The sequence below is a fragment of the Linepithema humile genome, chromosome 4 (assembly GCF_040581485.1).
Source record: "Linepithema humile isolate Giens D197 chromosome 4, Lhum_UNIL_v1.0, whole genome shotgun sequence".
Classification (NCBI taxonomy): domain Eukaryota; kingdom Metazoa; phylum Arthropoda; class Insecta; order Hymenoptera; family Formicidae; genus Linepithema; species Linepithema humile.
In genome coordinates this window covers 21,982,875-22,005,954 of record NC_090131.1, presented here as the reverse complement: position 1 = coordinate 22,005,954, position 23,080 = coordinate 21,982,875, and the positions used below count along the sequence as shown (strand labels likewise).

Sequence of the window (23,080 nt, the reverse complement as noted above, 5' to 3'; positions counted from 1 at the left end):
CTAATTATATATGTTATGCTATTTATATTTTTTATATGTTATTTATTACATATACAAATTATTTATATTTAATAACAGTGTTTTTTATTTTTTATATGAATTTTTATATTTACTTTTTCTTTTTTTATGGAAATGTAATACCGTTGATTTTTACCGGAATTTTTCATTTTGAGAAGTCAAAGAGCGTAATATAGGATGGTATGGATATGCAGAACTCAAACTAGACTACGTATGCAGATGTTTGTACGGAGTAATGTATGGAGTAACGTTTGTGAAAATAGTTGCTTACTTTGCTCGTATATCATTCAAGACTTTTAAATTTCTCGTATAATTTTATATAGATATTATTCATCATATTATTTAAAGTCTCCATACATTAATGCAGATAAACAGTAAATACGAACAAGTTAGGTTATAGCAACCTTAAAAAAACAAATAAAAATGTGAAAAACTGTTTGTTTTGAATATTGTTATGATTCTTTTTCAATTCCAGATTACTTATAGCAACCTTAAAAAAACAAATAAAAATGTGAAGGACTGTTTGTTTTGAGTATTGTTATAATTTTTTTTTCAATTCTAGATTACTTTGACAATTAAGTAATGAGTCTAATTTTATTTTATAAAATCAATTACGAAAGCGGATTCAATATAAATTTTGTTATTATCGATATTTCACGAACATATTTTTTTCTTTATCTTAACCTTTGTTTCTTGCATTGAAGAGTAATTGAAATTTGCGTCGTTTATTTAATTTCCATGAAATGAATATGTAAAGTTTACATATAAGTTTACATTGTTCAACGTATGGAATACTAGCGTGAGCGCAAATATCATACGCTATTGTAAATTGATCTTCACCTTGTTCCGGTAAAATTTCTGCTGGTCATTGATATATGCGATTTATGTGATCGGAAATATAAATCACATGATCGAATTACGTGGCTTCAAACGCCCGTAGCAATTTTTGTTATACTTTTTACAATTTATTTTAAACGATAACTTTATTAGATTTCTGTTACTTACATTTATTCGCTTCTGCGTGCAAATCGTATTGCATAACCTTTGTAAAATTAAATTTATGCAAGACAGAGATGAATTGCGTCTTATATAAGCAAAGAAAACATTTATAAATCTAATTGATACACATTGTTACAGAATCAGTCAGTTATATATTCGACGGAAATCAGAATTTTATTCTCTATAAAAGAGATGTTCAATTTTGTAATTTTATAGGTTTTTACCGCTCTGAAATGTTTGTCATAAAAATGTAGTATGTTATTAAAACATTTATTTATAGTAGAATTAATAATGTGAACAGTATTGCATTCCAAACGATCAAATCGTAAAATTGTAACTGTTTATTTTGTAGGATCATATACGTGGACAGTAGTAAAGTCTGCCGATGGTCAGACGAACGAGAAAGTTATTCGCGCTAGACGGATGGAGCGTCGGACGTACACGCGTGCTATTCCACTGAGCGAGGATGAAGTGGTATCGCGCGATTGCGTGCGGACGCTCCAGTTCTGAGTAATTACAATTTTGCGGAATGCATGCGCGGTGTTATGTCAATTGTGTTCCAACCTACGTTTTACCACGTTCTACAATCGTGGCGCGTGGTAATCGATATTTTTATTCTCGAGTAGGTTGTTTCCCCACGGCTTTTATCGAGAGATTTTTTTACATTGTGAACTTTGTGAACTTTGATATCATGCGGCACACTTCGTTTCTGTTTCAGAAATAGTAGAAGGCGTTAGAAGAGGTGGTGGTTCACCTTTAAGGCCTGTAATCGACGAGGCTTCCGTCGAGGAAGAGGTAAACACTGATAGCAAACATTTTAAACATGTTTATATAATATTCCTGTTAATATACTTCCATGATGTTTATACGAGATTTAATTGGATGGTCAGTGGCTCATATTCATTAGCATTATTAACTGCATTATTATCATAAAGTGTATTATTTGCATATTAACCTTGCTTAAAATGAATTTTCGGGCATAAATTTTCAAGATAATTTCTACTTTACAGGTGGCTACTCTAATGAGACGATGCTGGGCGCAAGATTCCGCGGACCGACCGGATTTTCCTGCGCTGAAGCAGACGATCCGTAAAATTAATAAGTGAGTAATTTCTCTCTTTATAAATCATGTCGTCAGTGTCGTTAATTTCTGCGATTTATATTAAGTCGCGCGCACTTAATTACGATTCAGTCAACGTTGACGTCGGGAACGTTGCGTACGCAATTCGGCGGCGAACTTAAAGCGGGGGCCTCGGGTAAATTTTAATGACTTGCTCTCTCATTAAGCTAAAAGCCCACGTCCAGGGACAAGCGTGTAGCGTGGCGAATATCGAGGCTGCGATAAAAGAGTGCGCGTATATCGTTCTTTAGAATAAACGATAAATCGATGCAAGGGGGTGTAACGATAACGCGAGCGCGAGACTGTAAAACTCAGAGTAACGTTTCAACTATCAGGAGACTGCATTAACTGCGTCATCGAGGTATTGTCCGTTCAGCGTTATTTCCGATCCGTCGCTTCCAGCGTGATCGCTGTGTCGCGTTTATGCAGGACGTCAGCGTATCGAAAATGTCGATGAGCATGATGATTTTCTCCGACATCGAAATCAGCGATGATGATCGTAAATAATTGCACGCGCATTGACACCGAATAACTATATAACTATCTTCTGCATGACTAGACGATACGGAATCAGGTCGAACGAATCGAGAGATGGTTAACTGCGATTTCCAGCACGGCGATGTCGCACGGAACAGTGCCATTCGCATTCAACGCGGCAAATTGCCGAGGCCATTGTGCCGGCATAAAGCGTCGCCGAGAGTAAAGCTCGTGTCGTGATATCTCCGCGAATATTTTTTTTCTCATTTTGCGGAAACGGATAGTTTCACCTTCACTCTTCCCGACTAGATATTGGCATAATTCTTGCTCTCGCGAGGGCTATATATCATTGGACATTCAAAGAATCCGAGGGGTACATCGTCGATTTGAGAGGCACGATAACTCATATAGGTCAATAAATGCACGAGAAAGAGTGATTTCCGGGTGGTTGAGCGCGTTCTGTTGGGGAATAATAAACCGAGAAAGGGGCGGAAGAAGCGAGAGGTCGAGTAGGCAGGGAAGCAGCACGAAAAAAAGCCAAAAGAGCCGTGTCACTGGCAATCGATCATTGAGAGCTGAAACTTGTTCGACTTTTCCTCGGAAGAAAATTGTGTTTGCTTACGCGGCGTTGCTAGGCTCTTCTCGAAGATATATATACAAATTGCGAATCTCTTTTTTCCACTAGAGATATAAGTTAAAAGCATATCTCGTAGAGACGAGAAATTTTAAATTTTCGATCGTTGCTTTCCGATCAAAGCCTGCGACGTAATCTTGCGAGAAAATGCGATTTAAGAATAGAGAAGGAGATAGAGATAGGAGAATGGCGTTGTTTTGCATAATTTTTAGCGGGATAATTTTTCTCACCTTTCTCTCAGTGAATAAGGATTCTCCGATGATGAGAAAGCGATCCAAGCGATGTTTATCCGATATTTTCGACGGACGGCCGTTTCGATCGATGACTCATCGCCACGATTGATCGAGAGCTTCCGATCTCATTTAACTTTGACGTGGTTTTATCGAAGCACTCGACAATTTTTATTTTTATTTTCAACGACAGCGGCCAGATGACTCGTGAATTGGATCGGCGTGACGCCCGGTGATTGACTTTCGTGAGAATTTGAGAGACATATTGGCGAAAATCGTTATTAAAACTATTGATTTTACGTACACGATGCGTACGGTTACACGGTGCGAATGTAAACGGCACGCAATATTTATCTATAGTTTTTAAAAAGATAAATGCCACGGATAATTAATGTAAAATGTACAACTAATACAATTCGAACCCGTTCTTAAATGATAAACGTTTAAATCAAATTCGTGTTTATCTCAATGTTCAGAGCATTAAGAGCGCCCGCGTTTGATTTATTAATTGTTGATTGGAAGTCTTAAGAATCTTAATCCCCTGTTCCAAGATTCATGACTTAGCACAGTTTTGATAAATGGATATCGAATTACACTATCTCGGTAGAATTAAATTTGGATATATCCTATTTCGGGTAACGTTTGATATATATAGTATTCGCGAAAGTTCTAAAGCTGTAACAATATTAGGAGATGTCGGGATACTCATCTACGGGTGACACTGTACAGCACGGAGAATCCCTTTAAACTCTCTAAAGCTTGAACACTCAGGAACTGTTGCTCAGAATGCTAAGGAGAATTTCAAAATCTAATAACTTTTTTTATTGACATAAAATCGAATTTGTCTCAGCAAAATAATAAAATAAAAAATAATCTTTTTAATATCGATTACATTGTTTAAAAATGAGCAATTTAATATATATAGTTCAGCGATCAATGAGACTAGTTAAAAAAATTACAATGATTATATTTAAAATCAGTTTATTCGAAATACGTCCTTCCTGTACGGTTAACTAATAATCGAAACGACTTACGGAAATCTTCTTTTGCTTGCAGAGTTTATCACGGATTCTTGAATATCTTCGATGTCTTTGAAACGTTTCCTTTTCAGTGGACTTTGAATTTCGAGAATAGAAAATAGTTTTATAACTAAATCGAGAGAATACAATATATAATCGAACACGCAGACTTGTTTTCGAATCAGAAATCCTAGCATAGCGAGCGATGAAAACATCAAAAATATTCAAAAGATGTCCGTGACACACTTTCTGCAAGTTGTAAAAGAAAATTTCTGTAAATCACACCAGTGTAGTTATCACTTATTGTATCAAAGCTGAAAGGATATATTTTATATAAGATAAATTAATTATGAATTTATAATTATTGTAATTTTCTTTCCATAAAGTCTCAGTTTAATTATTTAATCACTGGATTGTGTACAAAGATATTTATTATTATTAATTGGAATTTTATGCTATATCGTGTGTAGAGAGAAATTTGCAATAATAACTTTACAAATATATGCTCGCAATTTTCCATTAATTGACGCAGAACTATCTTCAGGAAAATATTATTACATGCTTACATATGCAGAGATATATGTTAGCATAATTTATTAGTCAGGCAATATTGTTACGCATATTGTTATCATACGTTTAATGCGCTGATTATTGTTCACTGCAGAGCTTTTTGAGTGAATAAATATATTATTATTTATTTATTCAGCTTCGTCGAATTTTTAATATCTTACAATTAGAGAATGAGATACCTAATGATACCTAATGCTTCAATATATGATTAAATTTTATTCATTCGATCGACAAGTCTGTTGTTTTACACATAATACACGAGCAGCTTATTAAGCAATGATTTAGAACTATTCTCACGTGAATACATTGTGCAAATATATTACAAGCGGAGATTTCTCGGAAACGGAGCACCTATATTATTCGAAATTAATATTCGAGAAACTAATTGTCTCTAACAAAGTAAAGCATGGCATATTGCGCAACTGTTAATCAAGTTTAGAGAGCGAAGCGCATAAATGTGGGGTGACAGCGAAAGGGGAAGGGACATGGGAATAAAATTAATATGATCGCAATATACGCGACGTTGGCATAAATTCGACAAATACGTAATATCCTTTTGCTCCTTTTTTTTTGTTTTTTACATTGAGAACAAGAGCTTTTACGCATTTTGTTCTACGCTCGCATTTTTCAGGAGAGTTTTCCATTACATTCACTTACTCGATATTACCGAGAATTTCCATTTCGCGACGGTTTCGTACTCGCACCCGAACCGCGGAAAGTCGAATCCTCGCGCATTCGATTGAAATACGCCACTCCATGCACGAATGAATACCGACGCAAAGGCGATCGGATGTGTATACAGCGCACGCGAGGCATTGAGCAGAGCTTCGGTGTTCAATGCTGCAGCGAATCGTGTGATTGGCAGCGGCAGATTAAAGCGGACGATAGCAACGTCGAGATTCGTCCGCTCATCAGGATGTCGAGAGCCGAATTCGCGACGATAACATCATCGTTCCTGGAAATTTTTATTATCGGGAGACTCTTGAGGCTCGTCGCGGCTCTAAAACGAAATCGCTATGTGCCTTTCGGTCCGACCGGGGAATTGAGGCCAAAAGAAAATTCACCGTTACTAAATAAGTGCCCCGGCAACGGAAACGTTTCCTTTGATCGGCGCATCGGAAATTATTAAAGCCAGATGAAAAGACAAGAACTTCGCGACAGCGGCGACTCTGCGTGCTCTTTATATACTTTTTTTTTATTTCACTTTTCATTCGTACTCGTATCTGTCTTTCGACACGGAGTATGTTCTCTTCTTTTTGATTTCATTCACGTGAGTTATTAAATTACTCATGCGACAGAAGATGCGAAAAAGATGAAAAAAATTCCCATAATTCTGGAAAATAAAATTTATTTCAAACTCGACAGACACGAGGATGTGGTTAAAAAGATAGCTAAATTAAAGATGGAAAAGATTTTGCAGTAAAAGAAATGTTCGTGTGGGGAAAAAGTGGAAAGAAACACGCAGTATCATTGACGTAATTGAGTAGAATTTTTTTCATATTTGTTACATGTCATCAAAATTTATTTATTTATTTACATATATATATATATATATATATATATATGTACCTAGACAATAAGATAACCGAATGGAGAGACCATGTTCTTAAAGTCTTTCTTAGGATATGATTTCTATTCACGAGTTCTTTAAGATTGACTCCCACGTAAGAGGCCTTAGGCTTTTATGCATGACTCTCCTGCCAATATTACATTATAAATCACGTCATATTCTATAATGGCAGTACGACAATATGCGTGCGAGGAATATTTAATATTTCTTCACAAAGGAGAAGTCCTATAAACTTATCTGTTGTATTATTTCAGGAACTATAAAATTGATCTTAAAAATATTTCATAACGTTTTATAAAATGTTGAGCGCTCCGAGAGCCCCATCAGCTAATATATTTTTCTTTTCCATTTTATCACATACATTGTTACACAAGTATGTCGTGCAATATAAATTTTCATAATAAAAATACTTTAAGAATAAATAAGGAAAATAAAGCGATATGTTTAATAAATATAAAATCAATTTTTAGACTAAATAAGCACGAACATAACATAAATTTCGGAAAGAATAATAAAATTTTTTTTCTATATTATTAAAAAGTGCCGCATGTAAATAAAAATTTTAATTAAATTTACAGATTGAAAAATAGCTAATAATCTCTTCTCTGAAATAAATTCCTCAAAGAATTCATTTGAAAGGTATATTTTAAATTAGTTCAGGATATTCTCCATGCAATACTGTGCATTTCATTAATGGAATAACATACACGAGCAAGAGTTTCCATCGACTTTGTCACAGAAACCGATATGCTTAAAGAGGAGCGATTGATTACTTAGCACGTACGCGTACGTGTCCTATTTAATAGATCTTTCGCATGAGACGCTAATTGAAATGTGGTTTGCACGTCTTTAGCGGCCTATTGAAGACAAACGAGATTTGATTCGATAGTACGCCTCGCTTTTCGTAATTTATTTTTTGCGGCTTGCGAACAATGGAGGTGCAGTTAATATCGTTTCGTGGCTGCAACCAGTAAGGTGGTCGTGCGAGATAGAAGCCTTGATTCGTTAGCGCGTATGCATGTGATATACATATGTATTACGCTGCGCACTCTATTCGCTTTTGTACAATGTCAAACATCACATTGTTTCCTTCGCATGCCCCGCGGTTCGCCTTGTTCGCGCTTGACTTCATTGACAAGTTATAATTTTGAAAGTGTTACAGTCGAATCCGCTCTTGATGGAGGAAATGTATTCTTAATCATTCGTCATTTGTATATGATAAGTTTCTTTGTTAGGCGGATGATGAGAGGCAGTTTAAAACACCACTGTGTTAATTGGCTTGTAAAAGAGTATCTATATATATATTTACAATCTACCAACGCCGCCGGTGTAATACACTTCGCACGCTCGCTATCGTCCTCACTTCGCGAGGTCCAGCAGAAAAGAGAGCGTGAGTTGGCGAAATCGGAGCATTTCGGCACCTAGCGACACAATTATAATCACGAGCGCTGTGAGGTGTTTTATCCTCGAAAGCCAATTATCGCGCGTAACACAAAATACATATCAGTATACTTGCCAGAAGTATGCCCTGAGTATAAGTATGATAGTTAATGGCTCTGGAGAGTCTCTCGCCAGAAGCTTAATTGCCTCTGCAATTTCGAACCATAGAATGGAGTAGAACCATGAATTTAAATGGGACGGGGTGAAAGTACCAGGTATCCTCGTACAGTAAAAGGTTGATATCTGAAATGGCTCATATCAAAAGACAGAATTCTGGGTGAAACAAACAGAGCGATACGGAACTATTATCTGACAGTTATTTATCGGTTATTAGAAAATTTCTTAGCCTGATTAATTCGCCTCCTACTCTTACCCTCTTCCCTTCCCTATTGTCTATCCTTCCCACGCTCCCCCCCCCCTCCCCCCGGTATTCCCTATTCTGATTTTATGTTTGTACCTGTTCTTCTCCGAAAGTTGACGAAGTAACAAATGAGAAATGACCAATACAGCTTAATTTTTATATCGTGACCAACTTCTGAATGCTTAATTTCTTAAAGTTCTTGACTTCCAAAAACATCTGTGTTCGTAATAAGAGTTGAAGTATGCGCATCAAGCTTTTTATTTTTTATTTTTTATATTTTTCTTCCGTTTTTATTTCGGTTTATAACGAACTCCGATTTTGAATCTGACAGGACTGGCGAACTGTGGATCGTGTTAGGGCTAGCTCTCATTTTGTTTTATTTAATTTATATTGGACAATAAATCAAGAAGAAAAAGTTTCAATTATGTACAACAAGAACTTGTATAATACAAAGCGACTATAAAAGACAGTTTCGTCCTTCGCTACTTCTCATGTTTTGGGGGTAAATTAAAAAATATAAAATTTTTTAAAAATCCAGTTGCGCGATTATAAAGCTCATAAAAGACCACGCAACTTTTATTCGAATTTTTTGATATTTCTTACAGTTTTGACGATATTCAGTCAAAACCAAATAGACCGCTTTAGCTTGTAGGAGTTGTTTCAATCCTAAACGTGCGAGAACGCAAATAAAAAAAAAATACGTGTCTCTTATTATGAGATATAATACTTTACAACATATTTAAAGCTCGTCAAAATCAGAGGGCGACACTTGGGTCAGTTTCCTTGTAAGCATACCTGTCATGCGTTTGCGTTCTTACATATCTTTTACGTTACTAAAGAATTTTTTAAATTAATTAAATTTAAATTAATTTAATCCAATGTACACTGAAGAAGGCCAAATACAATGGTCGAAACGTTTGTACTATGCTTTTGTAATAAATAATTGAGCACTTAAAAACCCTGCTCTGGCTCTACTAGCTCATATTTTAATGTATTTTCATTATTATAGAAGAGCCCGCCATAATCTCTGTATGGTTTCTAATTTTTAATTTTTAGTTACTTCTTCACTCTGAGAGCATTGTAAATTCAGTGCTTAATAGGAAAAAAAAAATGATATTAATATATTCCTTTCCATTCTTATGTCGCGTCTGTCAATTAAGTCAATTAAGTTTCAAGCTCTTTGCATTTTTCTTTTGATTCATATATATTTTTGTATCAATTTAAAGATAGTTTTTCTCAGAAGGGAAACATAACGAAACATATAACATCGTCTTTTTATCGCGTGGGAGGCATTTGATTGAAGCAATTTAATATTTATAGAAGTTATAATAACCATCATTGATCGGCCATCAGTGAAAAGTGCCATAAAATCGTCTTGGAGTGATGGCACTCGAGTTGCATTTTGGAGCATCGCGCACCAATCTCCAACACTAATATGATTACGGCACCTCTTTGAAAGACGATTATGTGGCGTGACTTCCTGCACAGCTACGTACACGTGCATTTTCTGTGTGCTCAGAGATAGGCCTGTCGTTAACGCTAGCGCACGTGCGCTTTGCCGCACTTACTCGTGCGCTACGCTGCAAGTCGTGAACTAGATTGAACGAGATAATTGCGTTCGATACTTCGTAAGGAAATTACGCAAACAAGCCCACGCAAGCCTCTGTATCATGTTAAGGTCGCGAAGTGAAATGCAAGTCTTCCGATCCTTTCATTATATGTTCCTGAGTTTTATTATAAATTATGTGCCAGAGAATCACAGAGATGTAGCTTATAATTGTGTCCAATTTTCTGGTTTTATCTTACAAGCTTTGTCTCACGAGTTTTCCTAAACTTCGCTTGTATATATTTATTATTGTTTAATTATGTAAAATATTTGCTTACTTAATATAGTATACTGCTAATTGAAATATTTTATGTAAAGCTCAGATATCATCTCGGGAAAATGGATACTTTTCGAGAAATTTTCCGTCTCGCAAATTGAGCGGTGGCTGTAGAGCGGCGTGGTAGAGCAGCAATTTGCTTATCATTTTAGTCACGAACTGCTAGTAAACCAAGTAGAGGGTTTCCTTGCTTTCTGTTTGAATTTCATCCACGGAGAAATTTACATCGCTGTCAGCTATCCGTAATTTGCAAAATAAAACATAACATTTAATGCAAGCAGTAAAGTACGTTCCTCTTGTCAAAGATTAATTTCTATGAATATCACTTCAAGTACAGAGCGAAAATATTATTTGAAAAAATTGTAAGTGAAATATAGAAAAAGTTATTTTCAAAGTAGGGAAGAAAATACTTGGCAAAGCCAGTAATACTTTTTTTTTTTTTAAAAACATTACTCGCTGACGAGAAAAAGATCAGAGTAAGAAAAGAAAATCTTACAAGTTCTTTTGGAGGTATTGTTGGAGAAAGTAATGTGCGCGCAAACTTCGCGGATTTATTCAAGATCTTAGAAAAGTTCTGGTGCACAAAATCGAATTTTTCTGCTTATATGAAGCCAAGCGAAAAGCTTCGGCACACTCGATTACATGAATAATTAACGCGTTTTACAAATTAACTTTATCCACGTTTGAATCTTCCAGTCTTATAATTATTAATAAAATTAGTATATTTTATGCGCTGTAAAGTGTAGACTGGACTACATTAAGATTATTTTGTTTTTTTTATGATTTTAATAAAGTACGGATCCCAGACTAATCTTGTCTCCCGTTAATAGTGGATTCCTGAGATTATTTGGAGACAAAAATCTTTTATCAAAATGTCGAGACTATAGGAATTTTTTAAATGCGAAGTGTTTAAAGTTGATCAATTAGATTATCAAAAATTCATGAGCAGAAAGGCACGTCGCATATTAATTTTTATATCCTTTTTATGTGAGAAATCTCAGAAATTTGCTATTAACGCGTGATGTGGTTAATCTAAGATATTTTATATACATATTAATTATCACTGATACGCTACTGCAAGAAAGAGTATTACACGCTAAAATATATTATTCATGTAAAAAATAAAATATATCTTTCTCTGTTAATGAAAAAGATTAATTTATTGATTAAAGATTAATTAATTAATTTTTTATGTAAAATAACTATTTTTTAACATATTTTATAAAATTACATTGCGCCGCGCGTGACAATTTTATGGAAATGTTAACACATTTATTGCATATTTTATAAAACTTTTATTTTGATGGATTATTATTGAATAAGGCTGCGCCTCTTAATTTGCAGATACAATTTCAGATACTTTAAAATAAAATTTTAACTGATTGATCCAATTAGTTTTCATGCTCCGCGGGAATCTATCGCATTTCGCTGAACCCATGAGATTGGACGAAGCCGCGAAGGCATAAAAATTTCATTAATTTTTGTCTCTTTGATGTGCATTTTTTAATTTTTCTATATTAAATGAATCGCTAATTTTTAATAAATGATGTGCGCGTTATTATGCAGATAATAATGATAGCGTCGACTTATACATCTGTTTGCACAATAAAAGCTGTAATCTCTTCTGTCGCGTTTTTAATTTTGCAATAAGCTGCTTGTTCTTAAGATGATATAAAACGCATTTTAAATCATGAATTTTAATAAATTGCTGTTATAAAATGACGTGATGTATTGATTCGGACAAGTCTTTTAAAATAAAATTTCTAAACGCACGATTCATCATTATTTTGCTAAATAACCAATCGCGATTTATTTTTTATATTATTCAGAAAAATTTCAGTTCGCAAACAAACGCGTTCGACGATCCAGTATTTTTAATCCGCATCATAATCCTTTGCAGAGCAAAATTATATTTGCACATGTGAAAACTTATCCCGAAAATCTGTACAGCAGTGAACATTGCTATCAAGGATGTCGTTATTTTATCCAGTGAAATCCGACCGAACAGTTGATAGCTGACGTTTGACAACGACTAAATGATACTTCAGCGAGTGTCGACGATTTGACACGTCCTTTTCTATTATCCCCGGAATGTGTATTGTATTGTGTCAGTCTACTCTGATAATCCTCGAGAGGTAGACCTTTTCTACCAAAAACAGTTTTGCTCATTCTTCCGCAAAAGTAGGCGAAGAAATCTTGACATTCTGAACTTATATGAGTTTCTGATGGAATCAATATTTCTAAGTTATAGTCAATCGGCTTTTTTATCACCAAGAAATTCTAGATCGTGAAAATTTTTATTTTATTATATTTTAAAAGAGAAATTGCGGCAATTATTATTTTTATTTTTATCATTATTATTTCTTTCTATATTAATAGTTCTGTTAATTAATTCAAAAATATTAATTATTACTTTTGTAAATTTAATATATGTGTATATACCTACTATGATGTTTATTGTTACTTAATGAATTTCTGCAATTTTTGTTAATGACTTTTCGGAAACTTGTTCCGAATTTTTTTTTCGCATAATGTCTAAATCTTTGTTGTGTATTTTAAGATTTTCTTTTTTATAGAAAGCATAATATTTTCTTTGTTTTTCTTAATGCAGAGCAGTGTTTTATGCTAAAGAAAATTGAAAAGCAACTCATTAATTCTGTGTGAAACTTCAGACATTATTTCTAAAAAGCTAGTAGTCTATTAGAGGCTATTCTTTCTTTTCGTGCATGTTTGTACTTCAGAAAAAACTGCAAAATTTTTTTTTATTACGAAAAGGATTTTTTGCAGATTGTAAGTGAAATTAAAATTTATAAGTATTATAGTAGCAAAAATGTTTTCTGATTTCATATCTTAATGATCAATATTTAAACAGAAAAATAAATGTTTTCTCTATTTGATTCAATCGTTTATTCTTTCATAAATCATATTGCTGAAAGATTATACCTATTTGCGTGAAACCAAGGATTGTATTTAATAATATTTTAAATGAAGTAGTTATCTTAGCTCTGGATTTCACTGGGAGTTGATTATTACGATCGAAAACAATTCTCAATATCGGTCTCCTATACTTGAGCGATGTACACAGGTATGACGTTTGTCGACCACAATCGCGGCTATTGGATTAATCGTCTTTGCGAAGATTCGCTGTCTCGATTATGGGTTGTCCTATCCTCCACGCACTTGAGAGCGGCGTTAGAGAGGGTAGCTTCTCACAAACAATATTGCTCTAGCTCGCGATTAAATCCAAGAATTTCCCTTCATCGCTCGTAATTAATGACAGATATCGATGTCTCACTATCGATATCCGATCACGCGACATTCTGTTTAATATTTTATTCTGTTGCGCTCTATTTTTACTATTCCACTTCCCGCTGCCGAAGTTACAATTAAACATGAAGAGCATTTGGCTGTTTCAGGGATTACGAAAGCAGCAATATCCTGGATAATTTGCTATCCCGCATGGAGCAGTACGCCACGAATTTAGAAACGTTGGTGGAAGAACGCACGGCGGACTATCTCGAGGAAAAACGCAAATGTGAAGAACTCCTCTACCAGTTGTTACCTAAGTGAGTTCCGCGTAACGCGAATAAAGTAGAGTTTTCTCAAAGATCGCCAGTTTATTTGCCGCGAGGTCTCGCGGCGAATTCATTTCGAGCATCTCTCGTGTTTGGCTTTAAGGCTCTAAATATTCAAGTAGTCATATCGTAGGGATGCTCGGGAGAAATCCGGGATACGAGTTTCTTGATTCGAAATATTTCAATCTCCCGGATATGTATGCATTATCTTTGCCATGCATTTCATATTTGTTTTGTATATTGAATTTCCTGTCATAGTTAATGATAGTTTAATACTGTTTATTTAACCGAATGATTCGAATAATTCGGTTAATTAAATTCTATAAGAATTTCAATTTGCTTTACAGTTGACTCGAATTGATTTTTTTTTTGCTTGCTTTCGTGACTGCATCTATGACAGCGCCATTTTTTTCTACGTGAATTATTTACCGAGCTTTAATGGCAGAAATATGCTAATCTAATTCGGACATAAATCAACTGGATATAAATGTGCACAAACACTCGTCCTACCGAGTCGAATTAAAACCGCTAATTAACGCAAACGAAGGTAATAACAATTGAGAATATAATATAATATTTTTTTACACCAAAGCGCAAAAACTCGTGATGTAAAATAACGGCTGAAAGGATTCCTTCGTTTCACAGACGGTACAAAATTGAACGGTATAATATGGAAATGGAATAAATCAGTGGTATTGATTTGCTCGAACGCAGCCGGGCACAATCAGACGGATGGTTAACGAAACTTGGTCAACCTTAAAATTGAAACTGATCTCGGGGAAAAAAAAAGTTAATCGCTTTCTGTGCGTATGACAGGAGCAACAGGACAATAAAGAAGCGAACGGGATAATTTCCTAAGAGCGTCACCATGAAATATAATTTGCAAAACTGTGACGTAATTATACGGGAAACTGTGTCGTTTTAATTTATATTCAAGGCCCCACGCGGTGGCTGGGACGATGCAAAATGTAAGGAGTCTCGAAATAATTTGTTGACCCAAGCAACTTCCGCGACGCATGTAGCATCTCATTGGCATAGTTATTCCGCGGTTGTTACGGCATAATAACGCAATCAGAGTTTTCCGTTTGCACGGTAACATTACATATTTCTGCGAGCGCGATTTTAGACAGCAACGTTGAGAATATCATCGTCATCCTTTTACGTCATCCGCGCTGTAGTCAATTCAACAGGAATATCGCGGATGTAAACACGTCAAAAACATTTCTCTTTGACGGGATTTCGTCAAAGGGAGGATAATATGTATGTGCACCGAAAGTTCGCGTTTCGCAAATGAAACTATGTCATTTTGCGGCGTTTGCGCGGTTAACGTGCCTCGTCTAACTGCTTGCTAACAAGTAGATACGTGAGTCTTAATGAACTTTACAAAGATAAAAGGGCTGTGTGAGGAACGAGGGAATTTTGTTGAGAGCTTCGAAAACTTTATCATCGCTCGTCCCTCGCGGACGATAACTCTTTTGTCGAACGTGATACAGTTAGCGAACTACCGTGTCACATTTAACCGATATTGTATCGCGATATATCACTGTGACACGAAATGCGTGTCGGAAAATTTGATATTTGCGAAATAACCAAAACTGAACTTATACCCGCAATTGAACTAACTTCATTGTTCGTTTTAATTGAAATAATTTTTACAGAAAAAATTTACATCAAGATTTTTTACAGAATTTGTGAAAAAATTATAAATTCCACATGTTAATTTTTTTAATCTCAAAAAGTACATACATATAAATTAAAACTTTTGCTCCCATAAAAAAGTATATATGATATAAATTAAAATTTTGTAACATATTTTAGAGAAAGTAATAGAAATACAGAGAACGTTAATTTTGCCCAGTTTTTTAAATTAACTTCTATAAGGTTTATTTTATCGCACAGTTCAAAATAGTGATAACATTAATTTTTTCAGCAAAGCTTATCGAAAAAATTATTATTTTTCTCATATATTAAAAAAATTTTAATTTATCACGAAAACTATCATTGGAATTGAATATTTTGGAGGATCCGAGTGCGCTAAAATCATTTTGCTGTACTATCTTCCTCAAAATCATCCTTTTTCTTAATATATTCTTATATTTCTTTCCGTTTATTACCGTTTGCGAAAGATACGTGTTTCTTCTGCGAGCAGATCAGTGGCGTCGCAGCTGATCCTTGGACAAAGTGTAATCGCCGAGACATACGATCAAGTGACAATCTACTTCAGTGACATTGTGGGTTTCACGAGCCTGTCAGCCGAGAGTACGCCTCTGCAGGTGGTCGATCTGCTGAACGACCTCTACACGTGTTTCGACTCAATTATCGAGAACTTCGACGTTTACAAGGTAAGTATTGACTTGCCTTAAGCGAATCCGGGATGTAATATGGAAATGATTTAACCTTTGTTAAAGGGATGAATATTTTAACGGAGTAATAAAGTTAGCGCTAGCCGGAGTACTACCGGTGCCGGCCGGCAAACTTTCGCTCGCAAACGAGGCACTGTAAACCGTGCGGTAGCTTTACGTTCACAATATCCAAGCTTCCTTCGGCGCAGTTTTATCGAAAAGATGGATGCTCTTGTTCATTGTTTCGACAAGTTTTTTTGTTCGCGAAAGTCCGACTTCTTCAATTAAGAAACTTTGCACCAGTCCCCTCTTTTTTCTTGATTTTTTTCTCTTTCTTTCTCTCTTCTTCTTTCTTTTATAGTTATTTCCCTCCTACACTTTTCCAGCATTGTCCGCTTTCGGAGTGAGCGATCATCCTGAGCAACATATTGCTCGGCCAACACGCTGTATTTCGCATTGAATCAAGCTCAAGATTTCCCGATGCTATATTTACAAAGTGCTCCACGTGGCGTTATTTAGAATCTATAGTGAGATATTTGACCCCTTAAGATGAACGCGCGTGACAGATAGATAAGCGTGGCAATTCTGGAGGATAAATGGCCCTTGATTTCTTAGGAGAGTGATTTTCTTTGAAAAGAACGCGATTACCGTGCGTGGACTCGAAACTTTCTGCCGTGTAATAACATTTACGTGTCTTCAGAAAATTATAACGATGGATGGTAGAAAAGAAATACAATACATAAATGTATCGGAAGTATTAATATAGAGTATCTAAATAAAAACGCAATAAAAGTAGAATATAATAAAACAAATTTGCGTGGGTTGCGGCAATGCAACACTTTTTGCCGAAGGAGAGGACACTTTACAAGATTATTTAATTAACGTAATGGAAATAACTGCATTAAACGAGCGTAAAGGCGCGTAGGATTTTTAACCAATAAAGAGCGCTAGTGTTTTAGTTTCCAAAGTCTTTATAATTTTACAGTCTAAATAGCATCCCTTGATACAACGAGAAAAAGAGTGAGAGAGAGAGAGAGAGAGAGAGAGAGAGAGAGAGAGAGAGAGAGAGAGAGAGAGAGAGAGAGAGAGAGAGAGAGAGAGAGAGAGAAAGAGAGAAAGAGAGTGAGAGCGCATGATAGCTATTTGATTACCGTGGCTATATATATCCTATCTCTATTGCAGTGTGTTGGTTTTGCTAAACCCCATTACTTTCCTCTAATTACGGATTAAACTTTCTCTTGCTCTTTTCATCCTTGAACTTTCTATTCGTTTTTATAGAATATTAAATATCAAAAGTAAATAGAGACTTCTACTTTACACTTCTACTTATCGTTTACACTTTCATTAATGTTTTAAACATGAATTGCTAAGCAGTTGTCATAACTTTATTTAGATAATGAATTTGGAAATTTATTTTTTTTCCCCGTACAACTTTGAATAGATTTAAAAAGTATCTTTTGCTAGAAATTGAAATAAAATTTTAATTAATATTACATGCGTGTGTGTAACAATTTTTTTTTTTAAAAAGCTTTGTAACTATTTTATGGATATATTTTCAATAATTGCAAAAGTCTTTGAAGGCAGTTCTACGAGAAATAAAATTGCTCTCTTTTATCTCTTTTTGTAGGATTCTTGTTCGCGTATTCCGTTTCATAATACTTCTAAATATATCTCTCTTAATCCGTCTATTTCATTTTGTCCGTTTATTTAATTTTATTGTTATTATAAACTTTTTAAAATCTTGATGTCTTTGTTAAATACGAAAGCACCATTTTTGCAGACTTTTCTTTTTCTCCAACATCTCTTTCTCATAACTAATCCATGCAATCTAAACGAAAACTATGAGAGGTAAGTAAATTTAAATAAATTTACTAGGAAAGTGTATTTTTTTTTTTTTTTTTTTTTTTTGTGTAAAGGTTTTTTCGTATCTTTCTGAATAAAAATTTAAAACACATACCGCATTAACGCGCAAACGAAAGAAATAAATTGTACACAAACGTGCTTTTACTCTTTTTTTGCGGCATTGAATTTTTTATCAGGAACACATCGGATTTTTTCAACTCTTTTTTCAGGTGGAAACGATAGGGGATGCTTATATGGTCGTATCAGGATTACCAGTGAGAAACGGCATGAATCACGCCAGAGAGATCGCGAGGATGAGCTTAGCCCTCAGGGATACCGTAATGACGTTCAGTATTCGCCATAGACCAAACGAGCAATTGAAGCTTCGCATTGGCATGCATTCTGGTGAGTCAACACTTTATCACAAAGTTTGTCACTTTGCTCTTCTCCGCTGTCATGAAGCAGAGAAAGATTGATCGTAACATGATTTTGAACTTGCCAAGATATGGGGCTTTGTGTCTATAGTAGGCTTAAAAATTCATAAATTCAAATTTGACAGCAAAAAATTATGTAATACACTTTGTATTATTATAACATTTTATTCCTAAAAACAAAATTGTTTCCATTTTACTGTTTTGTTCTGTTAATAGTGCATTCAACATACATAAAGAAGGACATTCTGAATTGATTTCATTTTTTGTTTGTGTATTGCATAAGTCAGAAACACTTTAGTTCGATATCACGAGTAGTCAAAAATCAAATAAAAAATAGCTGCATACAGTAACGTGATATTCTAAAAAATAACTGTCCACTTTTTTGGAGTTTATTTTTATCGAACATTTTTGTTGAAAACAATACTCGATGCGACCGAAATTGATCTGAAAATGGAACTGTTGAAAAATTAACAACTATCTGCTGCTACAAAAGAATGAATGATCGTATTTCCCGCTCAACAATATCATCGTTTATCTTGCTTTCATAAATTTTTGACTTTGATTGCATGCTTGAGTCACCCTCGGGCCATTATGCGACTATTACTGTAAAATTTTCATTTTCTGGATACTAACTCTCATCCTGCTTTTATCTCTTGTTAAATTTTTCTCGGTGACATCACGTTGCAAATGTCATACGTTTTCGAAACAACATCTTAAGATCTCGGAACTTAGATTACGTCGGTCTTACGAGAAAAGGCGATTTTGACTGATGTCTACTGTGAAGCACTTAGCTTATAATTGATAAAGTTAATTGCTTATTAAATAGACTCAGACTATAATGTCTAGACGGTGCGGCTTTTCCAGACTCATGAAAATAATTGCTCTTTAACATTTTTAAAGTAAAGAATTAGCCTTTTAAGTATTTTTAACAGAATGGAAGAAATAGCGCCGAAGGAAAAAGCGGAAATGTTTTTACAAAATTACGTCAGAGAAACTGAAAGGGTGTTGTAATGCTTAAATGATGATCTAAAGAGAAAACCTGTTTCTAGAAAAAAATTGGAAAAATTGTTTCAGACATCTTACAAACATTTGAAAAATTATATTTCTTCCTTTTCAAATATTTTTACAAATTTCCAATCAATTTTGTTTTTCTCGGTGACAGTAGAAATAAAAATAAGGTATAGAATATCATCGCGGTACATGTGTTTGTTTGCAGGACCATGCGTGGCCGGCGTAGTGGGTCTCAAGATGCCGAGATATTGCTTGTTCGGCGACACCGTCAACACAGCCTCCAGGATGGAGAGTAACGGAGAAGGTAATTAACAGCTTAGACATTCTCGGGAAGGAACGGTTTGCGCTGAGGATGTAATAGGGACAGCGCAAAGGTAGAAAGTTAGACACGAGCGGTAATTAAAGGGGAGAAGTAAAGGTGTGGCGACAAGGCCAAGGTCGCCGTGAGAGAGAATCGACCCTGCTTGGAGTATTTCCATAGAGATGTGGCCATGCTTAGCTCATGTTCAATCGCGAGCACATTGATTGACCTATAATCGCATGTTAGTTTTTGCAATAAAAATTCCTGTGATTGTTCAGAAAGGTGATGGGTTCAGAAGGCCGACGCGCGTATTCGTCCTCGACATTTACACTCAAATGCCACAAACAACCGTACGATACAATTAAGCCATAATTGTGAATTTAACTTTAATTTTTAAAGGCAGCTTTCATCAAAATTAGATGATTAATTTTTTATATGCCTAATACTTTCTCTAATTAGAGAGAGGGTCACTTTATTTTTAATATCTTTTTACTAATTGATTAATTACTATAGATATTGTAAACAATTTTTGACGCTTTTTCAATTACGTTGATAACGATTTCGATCGCTGCTTGACGAAACGGCACGCAAACGATGAAATTGATTGCGTACAGAACTTCGTTTGCCAACACGCTCGCAAGGCACGCACGAGTGCGGTGTGTTGCTTAATGTCGCGTGAGTGGTGGTTTTTCCCTCGCAGGATCTAGGTGCCGGCGTCGCTCGTGCAAGGCAAGGACGCACGGCAAGGCGCCACGCGGCTGTTTATCGAGTTTCTTCGTAGCTCGGTTTGTATGTCGGGAGAGTAATATCACACGCACGTTAAAGAGTTTCCGGGTGATATATGCGTTTCACTTTTTGTTTTTTTTCTTTTTTTTTTTTTTTTTTTTTCATACGCCGATTATTGCATACGCATTCAGTCGCGAAGTGCGTGTGACACTTCCATGAGTTTTCGAGCGTTGTATTTTTGTTTTTATAAACACACGGATTACTGAATATGGGTTACAATACGTCCCGGAAAAATAGATTTTATTTCTGACGCCGTCGATCAGCCGTCGATTTTCATTAACCGAAATGTAAGAAGAAAAGCAATTTTTATGAGTTATTTCATAAGACTGTAGACAGAAAATTTTCCCTGAAGATTACAGTTTTGGAAAGCAATTAAATAATGCTTTACTTTTATCTTGCTTGTTGTTCCTCAAAGAAAATAAGCTTTCTAAAGATCAAAGTTTTAAAATTATAAATAAAATTTTATTTTTGTTTTACTCTATTCTTAATGTCAATCAACTTTATTCCTTTAATATTTCAACGCTAGTTTTAATTAACAAATTGTTGCTCATTGCTGAATATTTAAAATTATAACAAATGATCTCTTCTTTCAGATTTTGTTTACGCATAAATTCAAGTTAGATTAAAATTAAAAAATAATATCATGATTTCTAGGACATTTCATATATGCATGAAGATTTGACATATAAAATATGTAAATGTCACACTTTCAGAAAATTGTGCTTGAAAAAAATTCTATGTGTCAAGGCTAATGTGGTTTTAAATTTTCGCTTATTCACAAGAACATTTAATGAGATTTAAAACATGAATAGTATTTTCTCTGGAGTCTGTTTTAACTAAATAAATTATTATTCTATTAATATTATCAGATTCACTGAGATTTCAATTTTTAATTACAATATTTTATGTCAAGTCTTCATTTAATGCGGGTGTTTGATCACAGAGAACGATATGTTCATTATTCAATATATCGCTGCTGCTGCTGAACGCTGCTGAATGTGCGTACTTAATCATTTATCATCGTATTTACGCAGTATAGAATATTTATTATATGAAATAATTGATATATTACAGTGCATAATTAGTCCCATTATGATAATGTTACGTAACTGATTTAAAATGAGGAGGACTAGCTATTGATCGTCGCGCAGCCACGCTACAACCTTCTTTTTCCTTTTAAAAAACGCAATCAGGTTGCTCTAGAAATAGAGGAGATCACATGAAAATTACGTATATTGGATTAGCATATTTGCGATCGCTCGCTCTGCCCGTCGGCCGTGCCGTAATCGAACTGCACACTCAGTTGCCGACGACGGAAGTTCCGATCAGCTCACATAACTTTATTATCGCTTTAAATTCCATTAAAAGTTTCTCTGAACGACCAGCTCGAGAAGTGATAGCACCGATTTATTCGTGTTTAGTTAGGTTACACGATCGAATTGTAAGTCTATTTTGTTTCTCATTTTTCGCTATATTGAGAATGCTTCATAATTGGAGATCTTTGTGATTGAAAAAATTTTATTATATATATATAGTTGAAGAAAAAAAAAATGTAAAGTTATTTAATCTAAAATATTCTGTGAAAAAAAAAGAATTAATTTACAAATAAATAACTTATTTGTTTTTTTAAGCTTCAAATTAAATTATTTATCAGCATTTGCTGCGCGATATTTACACGAGACTTTGTGGAAAATTGTTTGAAAAATCCAATATCCTACATTTAATGATTTATCTTTTATGTATAATCGATTTAGTTATAATAGAATGTACAATACAACACAATTATCGCAGAAAAGATATTACGATGTAAATATGAAGCGAGTCAATTTTTGACATTTTTATGGATAGTTTAAATACGTTGTCTTTGCTGAAAGGAAATTGGCAATATCGGGTTCGATTTTCGCACCGCAGCTCCTCAATCACCCTCACGCGACCCACGTACGGCAGAAAAAACGGTTCATCGAAACTGTTTCTTGTGAACTTTATCGGGTCCATGTCAAACGCGTGTAGCTTCCGTGACAGCGAGAAGTTAATTGGTAGTCAAGGTACAAAGTTTACGTGCCAAAGGGGTTTAAATTCTACGACAGTCCTTCTCACGCGTTGCCTTGACGCCGCTCGTCCGCACGTCAAAATAAATCGATTCACGCCTTTTCTGTAAAGGCCACATCATGTCGCGAAGTTAATGGGAGTCACAAGATGACGGTTCGGCTTTGTCATTCGATAAAGTGACAGTTTCGCGCTTCTCATTCCGTAATCATTTATGCAGTTTCTCCGAACAAAGGATAATTTGTTGCGCTTTTCTTGCTTACCCCGGGTAAACATATAACTTTTATTTTCCGCGCATCGCAAAATTGCAGCTTTTGAAATTCTAATAACTACTATTTCCCGTACATAAATCTTGAGAATTTATCATATGTTTACATCTGTGGATGTGCACGCTTGAATTCAAGATTGGAACACAAGTAAAG

The 23,080-nt window shown here is 34.8% G+C and overlaps 1 protein-coding gene across 4 annotated transcripts in view; it reads left to right on the top strand.

The window, feature by feature from the left end:
• The window catches only part of LOC105671037 (atrial natriuretic peptide receptor 1), a 91,428-nt gene that overhangs the window by 61,934 nt on the left and 6,414 nt on the right, over positions 1-23,080 (top strand). For all 4 annotated transcript variants that reach the window (XM_067352852.1, XM_067352851.1, XM_067352850.1 and 1 more), the window contains 6 exons: positions 1,736-1,812; positions 2,028-2,119; positions 13,738-13,887; positions 16,046-16,238; positions 18,311-18,485; positions 19,731-19,829. In XM_067352852.1, coding sequence (XP_067208953.1) covers positions 1,736-1,812; positions 2,028-2,119; positions 13,738-13,887; positions 16,046-16,238; positions 18,311-18,485; positions 19,731-19,829 — 786 coding nt within the window. The remainder of the gene's footprint in view (positions 1-1,735; positions 1,813-2,027; positions 2,120-13,737; positions 13,888-16,045; positions 16,239-18,310; positions 18,486-19,730; positions 19,830-23,080) is intronic.